The 14,245-nt window shown below is 35.8% G+C and overlaps 1 protein-coding gene across 1 annotated transcript in view; it reads right to left on the bottom strand.

Moving 5' to 3' along the window:
• Nucleotides 1–241: 241 nt before the first annotated feature.
• Nucleotides 242–14,245, bottom strand: part of DNAH12 (dynein axonemal heavy chain 12) — a 94,681-nt gene continuing 80,677 nt past the window's right edge. Inside the window, exons 64-74 of the mRNA XM_014057186.2 lie at nucleotides 13,012–13,265; nucleotides 11,537–11,677; nucleotides 10,793–10,930; nucleotides 10,153–10,386; nucleotides 9,621–9,809; nucleotides 7,559–7,662; nucleotides 7,106–7,310; nucleotides 6,830–6,967; nucleotides 5,264–5,355; nucleotides 4,127–4,194; nucleotides 242–1,723 (exon numbers count right to left, since the gene is read on the bottom strand). Coding sequence (XP_013912661.2) covers nucleotides 1,533–1,723; nucleotides 4,127–4,194; nucleotides 5,264–5,355; nucleotides 6,830–6,967; nucleotides 7,106–7,310; nucleotides 7,559–7,662; nucleotides 9,621–9,809; nucleotides 10,153–10,386; nucleotides 10,793–10,930; nucleotides 11,537–11,677; nucleotides 13,012–13,265 — 1,754 coding nt within the window. The 3' untranslated portion in view covers nucleotides 242–1,532. The remainder of the gene's footprint in view (nucleotides 1,724–4,126; nucleotides 4,195–5,263; nucleotides 5,356–6,829; nucleotides 6,968–7,105; nucleotides 7,311–7,558; nucleotides 7,663–9,620; nucleotides 9,810–10,152; nucleotides 10,387–10,792; nucleotides 10,931–11,536; nucleotides 11,678–13,011; nucleotides 13,266–14,245) is intronic.

Here is a 14,245-nt window from a genome sequence, read left to right as displayed (position 1 = left end):
ACCTTTCTCCCACATTTGAAACACAGACTGCTCACTCTAAGTGTCAAAACCAAAATGTGATGTTTGATGTATTGAAAAATGATCCCGGACTCATTGCATCATTGCAGCCATTAATAACTCACTATAAATATCTGACTGTAAGACATTCTCTCTTGCAGACAAGACATATGGATTAAATGAGGGTCAGCAAATGAATAACTAAAAGTATCCAAAGAACAGGCATTTAAAAATCAGACAGTAATAACTGTTAGGAAAATTTAATTCATTTCAGGAAATTCCTAAATACACGGCATATAATTAAAGCAGCAGCAAGAACCTGGGAAGTTGTTCAGTACCAGTTAAGTAGTCATATATAGAAAAACATGAAGGTCATCGATTTATTCATTACTAGCCCTGAAGTTAATGTTTACTCTTAGCAATAGCAATAGCACTTAGACTCATATACAGCTTCACAGTGCTTTGCAGCCCTCTGTAGAGGATTGCATATGAATTGATTTTGGGGAGAGAGTTCAGTTCAAATGTTAGCAAATATAAAATACACATCATATCAGAAACCAAAAAGCCTATTTGCAACAACAGAATCCAGGTATTATTATTCATTAAAATTGACCAAAACTATGGAAACCAGACGTACATCTCTGGTACTAGCAGCCATTACTGTATAAATAGGAGGTGCACTTGAATAAAATAAGAAGTGTTAAGGAAATACCAATTTTGCAGAGAATGTCTAGGATATTCTCTCAATCACGGAACTTGAAAGGCAACTTTATTTTCCATTAAATAGTTCTACTCTGCCCCTGCACTCCAGTTAAGCATGTTGCAAAAACAAGACTGCTGTGCTAAAACAGTCCATAAATAAAAATTGACTTCTTGTTTTTTCTGTGATACCTGCTAGCTTTAGATTGTAATGATGCCTCAATACACAACACATATTATTGATTATGCTATAATAACATTTCCACAAGATGATCAAGAACTAATTCCAGCTATTCTGGGGTAGAAATATGTGCCATCCGCAATAAGTAGCAAAGTTTTATATATTTTTTCCCAAAAAAAAATGCATGCAAAAGATGAGGAAACATGGCTGCAAAAGAATGATCCACTGAGGATATTGTGTCCAGCTGGAGATGAAGGGTTAAGGATTTTAATATAATCCATCTTCCAGAATCTCTCTCTCTCCAAAAAAGCAGAAGAGTTGTCCAGAAAGCAGAAATCAACACAGACTAAATCAAATGTTTTAGATATTCCAATGTTAAGAGTTGAAAGGAAGTGACAACATTTTTGAGCAAAAGGAAATTTATTTTTCAACAACTTCAAAATGAATTATGAGGGGCTAAATAAGATATTTTGCATAGTAAACACTTTTCTTATAAAAGAACAGAAGTAAAAACATCAATAAACAAGGGTGGGTTAAGTTTATTGTAAAATAGTTACCAATTTGAAAGTCTAAATGATCAAAATATTTAGAAAGTTCTAGGGAAAGATATGAATATGGAGTATAATTAGGCTCATCTGGTTTGAGTTCTATAAAATTAGTCATCCAGCTGACAAAGTAGAGCAACTCCTCTCTTGATCCAATGCTGGACTGGCTGGTCAGTTAACAACTTCATTGCAATGACAAAGTTAGTTGAATGCCCAGTTGTTGAAAGGACTCCTTTGCGTTCACTTGTCTTGTATAGCGGACACACATAAGCATTTGATTTCTTGATCTCTGATGTTTTGGCTGCAAGGGAAAAAATTCTCTAAGGTGAAATAACTGAGAATAAAATGAAATAAAAATACTGAATGCTTACAAACTGCACTGCAGCACGATGGAGTACAACTGAAGGAAAACAATCACCACACACATTGCATCTCTTGAGGTGGTCAATTAAACATGTGACTATAAGTGAAATATTAGGGATTCTTATACTTTTCTCTAACATCTTAGTTTTGAGTATGATGGGATTCCTTTACATTATTTTCATGTTTAAAACATCCCTTTTTGACAGAAGCAACTTGGGAACAAAATAACATTATAGTTAAAAACTGTTTAAGTTCAAATACTAACATAAAAAGGGGAGTGGGAAAATGCCTTGATTTAGTGCCTAAAGTTCAATAGCAATGCTATCTGAGCGGTTCCAGAGATACAGACTGAATTAACCAGCACCACCAAAAAGGATGAATTTTAATTCTTAAATGCCTTCAATAAATATAATGCCTTCTGAAGAACATCTGAGATTGGATTGATTTTTATGGGAGGAAATATCTGGTCCAAAGTGATTTAGGGCTTTAGAAGTCAAAGCAATATATTAACTAGTACCTAGAAATAAATGTCAGTCAAGCTGTCATTTGAAATTTGTTTGAGGTTTGTTTAAAATAATGATAAATATCAAAGAATCCTTGTCTAGAATCTTGATGTCATGTTACAAGAGAGATTTCTTGTAATAGCCAATGACCTTACATGCAATATATTAAAGATAAAGATAAAGGTTTCTCCTGTCCAGTCACGTCTGATTCTATGGGGTGGTGCTCATCTCAGTTTCTTAGCCAAGAGAGCCAGTGTTGTCTGAAGATATTTCTGTAGTCATGTGGCCAGCATGAATGAGGCCGAAGGAATGTTGTTCTCTTTCCACCAAAGTGGTACCTATTTATCCACTACTTGCACTTGCATGCTTTTGAAATGCTAGTTTGGCAGGAACTGGGGTAAGTAATAGGAGCTCACCCTGCTGCATAGCTCGAGTGAGTCAGCTTTCTAGTTGACAAGCTCAGTGTCTTTAACCGCTGAGCAAGTGCCTCCTCGCATGTAATATATTACAGTAATGTAAACAGCAAGTTGAAAATGTATATTGAAAGACTATGAGGCCATAAATGGCATATTAACATTTAAAAGTAGGGACCCAACAGCCCTGCCAATTAATTGTTTGCATTTGATACTGAAAGACCATAATGAAACCTTTGTAAATAGTTACACATAGTAGGTACATAAAAAAAGCTAATTTACAACAATTGATAGATTTAGTACATATCCACATGTTCTCCTATGGATCACTCCTATGAAACACTTAAGTTGCAACAATGAGTATTGGAGTTACACACATACATGTGATATTCCTGTCAATCTCCCCATCACAGCAATGGCACCAGTCAGCTATCACCACCACACTGGTCACCTACACAAAGGAGGCTGCATTGAAGCAGCTTCTACCACCCTATCACCATAGATCAAGAGCTCTAGGTCAGTGTTTTTCAACCTTTATTGTGCAAAGGCACACTTTTTTCATGAAAAAAATCACGAGGCACACCACCATTAGAAAATGTTAAAAAAATTTAACTCTGTGCCTATATTGACTATATATAAGGTGTTTTTCCCACGGCACACCTTACACTATGTCACGGCACACTAGTGTGCCGTGGCACAGTGGTTGAAAAACACTGCTCTAGGTGATCTATGTGAAAGACAATGAAATGGTCCAGAACTATCAATACTTTAAAATTGCTTCTGCTAGAACCATATCTCACTATCACATAAGAGATAGCAATTGGTTCTTATTTTTCCCAGTTGGCATGTAGGAAAATTTTAGTGGGAAGGGAAATGAAAATATACAGTGGTCCCTCAGTACTTGTCATTAATTGGGTCCAGGAGGCATGATGACTACCAAAAATGATAATACCAAACAATTTTTTCCCATAAGGAATAATGTAGTGGGTTATAAATCAGTCGACACTGATGATGTGCTAGCTTGTGCATTGAGTACTAAACAAACGATGAGAACTGGGACATTTTCACATCAAAATGTGTTGAGGCCAAATTCAATGAGTTTCAAAGCAGTTGAGTACCAAGGTACCATTGTATATAGATGTATATAGAAATATAGTTTGCTATGCTGGCAACAATACAATTGATTGTATTATACCTGGATGCTAGCTATAATGATGTTTCTTTATTATGGCTAACATCTAGATGTAAAAAATAAGAGTTCTGATGTGAACAACTTGAAAGGAAGCAGCTAGGACATCTTACTATGTAACTTAAACCTTGTAAAGTAATCAGTAATCTAACATTAAGGAATCAAATCCACTAATTTGTTGCAAGAGATACGGGATTGAACATTTTGAAATAATTATTGGTCAAAAATCCACTTACCTGGTTTTATCCAAATAATGGGCATCATGTCAAAGAGAATTTTGGGATGTTGTTCACCTAGGAGCCCTCTGGTGGAAAAAAAAAACAACAACTGTGGAAAACTAACATAGTACAGTTCAAAAGAATGAAGCTTTATGCAGCATTACATATTTAGGAAAAAGAAGAAAACTATAGCTAGTCCAGTCATCATAAATTTGATCTCCTACTATAAATTAAAGATTAGTGCTTCAGCATAGAGTAGTTATGTTTGTGAAGTTATTAGTGAATGCCACTTCTTATTCAATTCAGTGGAGGGAAATCATCTGAGCAAATATTAATAGACAGATGATCCCAGTTAGAAAACATCCAGATGTTAGAAGATGGGAGTATAGAAGAATGTCTTCATATTAGTTGTGAACTGGTAAAGAAGTGTACAAACCAGTGGTGGGTTGCAGGCGGTACACCCCAGTACGAGCATGCCGGTGCCTGCCCGGAGCACCGGGTACCGTTCCAGTACAATGCTCCAGAGGGCCCACCCGCTCGAGCTCCTTACCTGTATTTGAACTCTTTGGTGCTTCTGTGCATGTGCACAGAGTGCACGGCACCTGCGCAACGCTCCGCCAAGCAGTTGGAGCTCGTGGAGCTTGCAAGAGGTAAGGATGCATGTGCATGCTGGGTGCGGGTATGTGCACTTTGCGTGAGTTCATGTGGCAGATGCCGGGCCTGGTTGCAACCATACTGGTTGCAATGGGATCTGGAACTCACCAGTGGTATAAAGCCAATTATCATTTGGAATATTTAGTACTATTGCCATATTTTTAAAGAGAAATTTGCCTTTAAATCTATAGTATATATTACATCGCATGACTTTTATAAAACAATTTAATGCATCCCTGTTTTAGAGTGCCATATTTCTGATGAAAACTTCCAGCTCACCACAGCTGGCAGCAAATAGTTCGGGTTTTCTACATCATGCCAGTTAGTGGGTATCTAGCATTTGGCATCTTAGTATGATGGCCCTGCTTTTACTCCTATTGATTTTGCTAGGAAAAGGGAATGTAAGATGTCAAATTACAAAAGTACATTGAAAATTAGTATTCAGTGAAAGGTGGAGAAGCAATTTTAATACTGTATATGCCATACATATTTACTACTAACTTTGGTCTATCCCAGCGAGCTCCATCTAAAAATAGCCCATTGATGTAAACACCATCTTCTGGCGCAGAAGTCGAAGTATCCCTTGGAATAACCTGAACAAAATAAAAACAATAAATTATTGCTGGGTTACAATCTTTTGTTCATTTCAGATTGGAAATATGGTGATCTTTTTAGCAATGAAATATAATTTTAGTAATAGCTTTTCCAATATGAACAGATGAAGTACTGTATTTGGAGATTACTCTCCTTTAAACTTTCTTTTTGTTCCATCCAGACCTTGATTTCTATTGAGTGTAGATGGATAAATTAATAATGAACAGCAGGAAATCCAAAGCAGAAAGAGAGTTTCTTCTGACATGGCTCAGTTATTTTTATTTTGCTGGTTTCCAGGTCTCTAAAAACAGTGCCTTTGATGAGGTACATTCCAAGTGCTTACTAACCAAAGTAACCAAGCTTTTAACACATGCAGCAAATATCTTATGTTGGGTTCAAAACTCCATTTCCACTTTGGATCAAAGGACCTGCACATATATAACAATGAATTGTGTCCTAATTGCCTCCCAGGTCCTCACTAATTAAGTTAGATTGCTATTAAAATGGGAGAGTTCCAGCTGAGGAAAATAGCAAACTAGATGTCTCTGAAGCAGCAGAGATGACCAAGTGGTAAAAGCTGAAGATGGCAGTCTGTATCTCCCAATGAAAGCTCTCTAGTCAAGACGAAAACGAGAGATTGTCCACTTGGCTCCAGATACCAGAGGGCAGAGTGGCAGGGATGGTAGAGTCCAGGGTAGCCAGTAAGGCAGAGATGGTGGGGGAGATAGGCAGGTGAGGAAATTTGAAGCAGAGTGAGCACAACATGGCAACAGAAGCATGAGCTCTTGGCCCATGCTTTAACCTGGATTACTGGAGCTGCCGTTGCTAAGCAATAGTCACTTGGTGTTTTGCCTAATCACTACTTCACTTAGTGACCAAAATTCTGATCCCAGTTGGGATCGTTAAGCAAGGACTACCAATATCTGGGAAGGAAACAAACTTTAAATTGTTTGAATGATTGAGCAGAACATAAAAAGCTACACCAAGTTGTACACCACAACCTTGGCGCCCATTTGCCTGTGTGTTTGTGGCCCACCTGTATGCAACTTTATTTCTCTAAGAGGAACTGAGCTGTTTGATTACCTGCACAGTTTTCTTCTCACTTCTTCCTGTTTTTCCAGGCTACATTTATGTTTGCCTAATAGATGTTGTATACCGTCTCCAAAGCTTTTTGAGTATTTAAATACAGTATGCAGAAGCTTTTATAAAAAGATTAGATTGCCATGGAAAGACAGGATGGAGTAAAAGGCAATCAAGATTGGCCTGTCTTATTTCTCTTAGCTTTGACATATTCTGTTATGATGACAATAAAGTAGGATGCTAGTACTTATTGTATCTGTTTCCTGCCTTCATCTACCTCGAAAGAGATAAGTACATGAATATGAATTAACATAGTTATCTATTGATACACTTCGGACACTTTGCAAATTCCTATGTAATCTATAAAATTCAGCCTATGCCATCTAATATTACCTGAAACTCATATCCCAGGAGATCAATAGGAATAGTGTATTTCCTGGCATAATTCTGCATCGCTCCAGTTAAAAATGCTTGTGTGAAAAAGAATCCAGAGAGCCAAAACACACATGGTTTTCCAGTGTCATACCAATCCTTGGAAAAGATATAGAGGAACAATCTTGGTTTAAAACCTTATATATATATATAAATAAAACTATTGGCAAATTATTAATAACCGTAGCAAATTATTTCAGAATAATAAAATGATTAATTATATGCTTGTTGTTTTACCTGTAAGAATTTCAGTCTAGCTAGGAAATCTAGAATATAGCTTCCCAGTGGTTTCAGACTTGGGTACGAACGTTTAGCCCAGTTTTCTGCAACTTTTCCAACAAGAAGACTGGCGCATAGGGCCTCTAATTCAGAATCCATCACAACCAATCCTTTAATCGCTTTCTTCAAATTTACCAAAGTTGTCCGTATGGTTTTTATTAAACTAAATGTACAAAAATGTAGACATATAATTCAAGTTGCAAATTTTATATAATCTACAAATAATTACATGTACAAATGATTATACTATACTTCCAATTCTCTAAAAAAAGGATAGTTATGACAGCTTTAAAACGTATTTTTAATTTAACAGTTTCTACTGTAGGGTTAGGAGATTTAGTATATAATTTATGTGTCCATCTGGAAAATTAAATGTAACATGTAAACAGATGAAGAAAACAAAGCCCTTACTTGTTAAAACGTTCCATTTCTTGGACCAGAACAGTATTCATACTTTCTTCATATATCACTGGATATTTAATAAGTGCTGCCTCAATATCATAATCTTTTGGAAGCTAGAAAGATTGATATACTTATTTTAATTCTGACAAATGTACATTTGATTTATGAATGTGTTTATATAACCATAATAAATTAAGATAAGGCACATACAAAGAATTCAAATTCCTATTGCAAAATTCCAATTGTTATTACACAAATTCTACATAGCATGTATTATTTCAGTGCGAGAATGAGAAGATTATTTAAGGAGATTAAATATATTTCAACAAAATCACATGAAATTATTTTCTTTTCTTTTTTTTCCATTAAATTAAAATTAAGGGACTACATTGTTGTGAATGGAGTCTACAAACCAGATTACAGTTTCATAATTCACATCTCCACAAATGATAGCTTTTTGTCTCATGCAAAAGAGTTATTGATTTCTTTCTTTCTGTTTGAGTTGTTGTGTTTTATTTATTTGAGTATGATAGAATTTGGCATTGAAGTTCAACTGTTGTTCATATTTCAAGTTACAGCAAATATGTCCCGACTGCAATAACATTTATTATTGAATACATATTTATATATTAATAAATGAGATATATTCATTGAAATCATTATAAGTACCTAGTGCACTTTTGTATCTTTCCACATCTCTGAATAAGATTCAAGTTGGGCAAATGTGAAAATCATTTATTTTTTAACATGGCAGAATAGCGCCCCCTAAAGAATCTGCCAAGCATTTTGCTAAGAAGTCTAAATTTGAGATAATTTAGATTGTTTCCAAAAGCAGCTATAATTTTTTTAATGCAGGTATAACTGTTGAAAATTAGATAAATTAGTGATAAATTTATCAGTCACTAGGTAATCATGTGTGTAGGTTCAATTTCCAAGTTATTTATTACATAGTTGGGTAAAGTCATCAAAAATGGAGCATACAATGTTTGCTTAATTAAAGAAATAGACTCCACATTGTGTAAAATTTGGAAGATAATATATCATGTAATGAAAAAGACCTGACAGAAATAAACAGCTCAGATTATCACTGTCAATCATTTCTCTCTATATCTTACACCATACATGTGCTGAAATCCCAGATTTTATTTAATTAGGCAATTTGTAACTATAGTTAATTTAGTTAGACCAAATGCATTCATTCTATTTGATACTCTGTCTGTGATTGCTCACTTCTTTGGATGTTTTTGTTTATCCATATTCCCTTTCTATCTTATAAAAAAACTAATTTTAATAATGGACAGCTTATAGAAGCCACAATGACATCAAAATGCAATGCACAGTGACAGAGTAATTGCTGAATGATGTCAATATGACACATCATTTGCCCCGCATCTGGTTTCTTGCAAACATATTTGGTTTTTTTTAGAATGCTTATAAAGTTACACTAAATTCTATTATTCCAGGCTTTGGATCTCTACCTCCTCCTCTGTAAAATCTAGTCTGTAAAGTCTTTTATTGTTCAGTAGCTTTTGACATTTGTGGGGATCTGGAAAAACATTTCCTCCCCAGGATTGCATGCCAGTAATTTTGATGGGTTTTTGTAAGCTTTTTTTGTAAGATAATGCCACTCAATCTATCTTCTGACAACTTCTTTTTGCCTCCTTTTGATTTTTTCAAGTATTATGGTCTGCTCTGGTGATTTTACATTATGTTTACAAGTCCTAAATTCTAGCTTCATTACTTGGGTTTCAAGGGAACAATCTGGCCTTGCTTTATTTATTAAATGACCAATTCACGGCGTTCTTAACAATTTTCTGCAGCACTTTAATTCCAAAGCATTTTTTCTTCATTTATAGTTTCTGATCATCCAATGTTCACAGCATGTTGCAACTGGGAAAGTTACAGCTTTCACAATATGCAACTTCTTGTGTCAGTATGAGTTTTTTGTATTTTAATAATTGAGAACTTTAAACAATATAGATTAGATTAGACCAAATTAGACTAACATCGGAAAAATAATTCTGAAGCAGTTATATTATAATTTATATACTATATTGCTTGTTCATATTACCTTGCTAAGGATGTCATCTGCAATTTCATATAAAGTGCTGTCACCACCACTTTTAGACCCTCCTTGATTGCTTCCTCCTTGTGTCAGCAGAAGAGATTCAAAAATGATTTTTGTTTGCTGGAGATCCTTTGATATATCTACATTATCATGCAGTCCAAACACTTCTGGTTGCTGACTAATAGGAAGATTCTAGATAATAAGACAAAATTAATTATTTAGGACTGAGGAAATAGTAATCTAATCAATTAATTTAACCCTCCAGTAGATCATCTGAGAATTGAATAGCTCTGCAAATAATCAGCAATAATTTTTCTTCTAGCGTAAAGAAAAAAAATTACACTCAAACCAATGCTATACCAGCATTCAGCATGCTGAACATTGTATATTTTTTTATTTGGATTTCATTTGGCACTATTTTCTATAAAGTAAAAAGATAATATATTACAGTTGTCTATAGACAGAAATGTGCTCAAGATGAATTTAGCTTGCAAAATACTTTTTAAAAACATGAAACGTGTACATAAAATCATACCTTAATAAATTCAATGTAATCATCGTAAGTGCCCCTTGGGGGAGCATAATAGTTGCCACTGGGAGAAAACCTATACTGTGAATACTCCACTATATCTGTATTGTAAAAGTCAGCAAGCATGGTCAGTAGTAGACGTCTGTCCCAGTCATCTGTCACTCTTCCTCCATAGTTGCACTCACCCGTAAGGTAAGTTATTGCTTCAAATGGTATGTGATCATACTCATTTATAAACAGCTGAAATTGTAAACAAAGTACTCAGCAGTGGAGAAGAACAATATTCAGGTGTTCTCTAGTCTTATCTAAATGTTTCAATCTATTAAAAGCCTATCAATATTTCAAGACTGGACTGTTTTTCCCAGCAGGGTTCTGGAATGCCCACTTCAAAGAACATCAAAGAAACATGGAAAAATCACATTAATATTAATATATTTAACAGAACAGTTCATGCTTCAAACAAGGTTACTAGGGTTTTTTAAAGCTTCTTTTGATAAGGAAATATTAGACTTGAAATACAGACTGATATATCTGAGTTTCTTAGCACCAGGGTCTACTCAAGTATGAATTTAGAATGGAATCAGCTTATGAAGTTTTTGTTACAAAATCCTGGGTAGATTTTGGAAGAAACAATGAAGAGGTTTACCTGCAATTGTCTGACACTGATTCGCAAGTCGGATTCATTAAATCCATAAGGAATATTCCATCCCAGAGGTCCAAATTTTTTTCTCTCCTGTACTAGGGCATGAAAAAAGCAAACTCCAAACAGCAGCTTCTCCCATCTCTTTTAGGGAGAAAAACACTCAGTTAACCCAGATGGAAATAAGGACAGGCAAAGACAACTGAAAAATTATGCGTCTACAAAACTTTTGGCTGGTAATAACATTCAAAGGTTGTTTTGGCCATGCAATGATATTTTCACTAACTCCAATGAGTTGCCTTTTCCCAGCTGTACAATTTATTCAGGAACAAAATTTTATATTACTCTACATCCTTTCAGAGGTTTGCCACTTGTCTAATTGCTGCTCGGCTAAGCAGCCCTCATGTTAATACATTGATTGGATGAGAGAGTCTCCTTTATGGTACAAGGATGGAGAACTTAGCCTCTTTGAAGTTCACAGTGAAATAATAAGAGTTACCATTTTGTAGGACTATGGAGCTAATGGGTAAAAAACTGTTGAAATTGTGGCAGAGGAAAAAGATAAGATAGCGAGATATCAGCAAGTATGCGCAGTAGAAATTTTATAAAAATGCCAAAGAATACAAATTTTATACATAAATCTTTATATAGAATATCATACTTTAAAGCTACACAGTAATATTTGGCAAGCAAAGCCATGTAATTTTGCTAATTAACGATTTCTTTACCAATTTTTATGAAGAAAGTTACCTGCTCCTTTCCAGGACACCCAGCAAAAAAGTCTGAATCAGAAAGCGGATCAGAGAGGAAAGACTGAAGTAAATTTAGCCGGAGGCCTGTAGGAGGCTCATTTGTCATCTTCACACCATTCTGAAGAATAGTGACTGGAAACTAGAGAATGCAAGTATGGTAACTTTACTAACAGTTTTCTTTTTATATATTTTTTAAAATTATTCAGTATACACTACCTTAGTAGATACCATTGAGGCAGTGGTAGGTTGCAAGCGGTACGCCCTAGTATGGGCGTACCAGATCCTGCCCGGAGCACCGGATACCGTTCCGGTATGGTGCTCCAGAGGGCCAACCCACCCACCTTACCGGTGCTTTATGCTTTTGGCGCTTCCGCGCATGCACGTGGCGCATACAGCACCTGTGTGATGCTCCGTGGAGCAGCTGGAACTTTGTGGAGGCTTGCAGAAGCATCATTTGATGCTAGAATGCATGTGCATGCTGCGCACGTGTGCATGTGGGTAACTCTGGTGCCGTTCCAACCGTACCAGTTGGAACAGAATCCAGAACCCACCACTGCACTCAGGTAAATAATCTCATCTAATCTTTCCTTGGACGTGGTGGCTCAGTGTCTAAGATGCTGAGTTTGTCGCTCAGAAAGATCGGCAGTTCGGCAGTTTGAATTGAGTAAAGGAGTGAGTTCCTGTTACTTGTCCCAGCTTCTGCCAATCTAGCAGTTTGAAAGCATGTAAAAATGCAAGTAGAAAAAATAGGGACCATCTTTGGTGGGAAGGCAACAGCATTCCATGCGCCTTCGGTATTTAGTCATGCTGGCCACATGACCATGAAGACGTCTTCGGACAGCGCTGACTCTTTGGCTTTGAAATGGAGATGAGCACCGCCCCCTAGAGTCAGGAATAACTACCACATTTCCCCGAAAATAAGACAGGGTCTTATTTTCTTTTGACCCCTGAAATAAGCTCTTGGCCTTATTTTCAGAGAGGTCTTATTAGTTTTGAGGTGCAGGAGGCAGTGAACATAGTCACCTCATGGCTTCTGCTGTGTTGCAATATTTTCAGGGAAGGCTTATTTTCGGGGGTGGGGTTATTTTAGCGCATGTGCTCAAAAGCCCAATTGGGCTTATTATCCAGAGAGGTCTTATTTTGGGGGATACAGAGTAGCACATATGTGGGAGGGGAACCTTTACCTTTACCTAATTTTTCCTTCTCTAAATAAAAAGCAGGATTATAGTTATATATTTTTTAATTTGCACATCTTTTCACATTTAAGCAGCTTAGGGTCATTTCAAATCACAAAATGGGCAGCAAATAAATTTAATAATAAATAAATATTAAATATGAAAGCCTTGTTTATTAAAGTCATGATGGGTTGCAGAGAATATCTTTAGAGCTATCTGACAGCAGCTAAGAAATATTTATTTATTATAGAATACAATTTTTTCATAAATATTCAGGTGTTTTTTGAATTTGAAATACCTTGGGTGATGGATAACTAGTCAGCCAGAGTCTGAAAGTGGAATGGCAAGTTTCACTGTTAAACTCTTCACAGATTTTCTCCAGCATTGGCATCCAGGAAACAGCAAGATGGCAGTTTTGTAAACAAACCCAAGTCCCTTCCTCCATTCCTTCTCTAATCATTTTTGTTGCTATTGGTCCTTGTCCTTGTCCCAAAGAGATGGACTGAAATTTATTTCCAATCATATTTTTGTCATTTGCAAATTTTAAAAGACCTGGCATGAAAACAAAAATATATTAATATTTGTCTGAAAACCATTATAAATCACACATCTAAAACTATTTATAAGTCATGCCTTTCAGTTTACCAAGGCATTATATTCAAAATCAGATTTGATAAATGTTTGTAGGTATGAGGTATGAATTGATTAATATGGGACAATTTATATACACCAAGACATAAATAACTGCATGTTCATAATATCATGTTCCAGTGTTCATGTTGAAAATAGAGAGTCGGTTTGTTTAATGAAAAACTTTATCTCTATCTAAGAAACTATGTGATAACCAGCACTAAATGACTATGATACAAAGGTAAGCAAATCCAAGTCAGTTCTAACAAAGTTAACCCCATCACCGTAGATGTACCATTACCCCGCCCAGTTCCACCCACAAATCCACCCAATTACCCAAATTATCCCCCTAATCACCAGGACCAATCACCATGACCCTCAGTCACACCCCCACTCAGTGTCATCATTGCCTCCTTCCTTATCAGCTGCATCCAAGTAGAAGAGTTACTTCAGAATAGGCAGTTTAGCCTACTTATATAGTTTAGCCATTCCTTCTTAGACCTGTGCTCAGGAGGTGCTCTTGGACATTCAGGAATGGCCAAGAAGTCGAACCCATTCACCACCCGGAATGGCGTATAAACCATATCACTATGTACCGCGTTATGTACCGCCCAACTTTGGAAATAATTTTGGAAATATATAGTTGTTTACATCATCAAAAAAGATAGTTACATTTCTATTGTATTATGTGTACTATATCCTAGTACTACTTCTGCTCATAATATCTGAAACTGAAAATTCTGAGGCTAAGTCAATTTCTAATCTCTTTAGCTCATGAAAAGCACTTTTAAAAAATTATTTTTCAAGAAGATAATGAGGTAAAAGCCAACCTCTTGAGAGAAAGCAATTCCAGAGTGAGGAAGATAGAACCAAGAAACTCTAGTCAATTTCTAATCTCTTTA

This window comes from Thamnophis sirtalis, unplaced genomic scaffold (assembly GCF_051295495.1).
Source record: "Thamnophis sirtalis isolate CommonGarterSnake01/CBP01778 unplaced genomic scaffold, rThaSir2_p1.2 scaffold_3, whole genome shotgun sequence".
In the NCBI taxonomy this organism is placed as follows: Eukaryota; Metazoa; Chordata; class Lepidosauria; order Squamata; family Natricidae; genus Thamnophis; species Thamnophis sirtalis.
The sequence above is the reverse complement of the archived record's forward strand: the minus strand, read 5'-3'. Positions and strand labels throughout refer to the sequence as shown.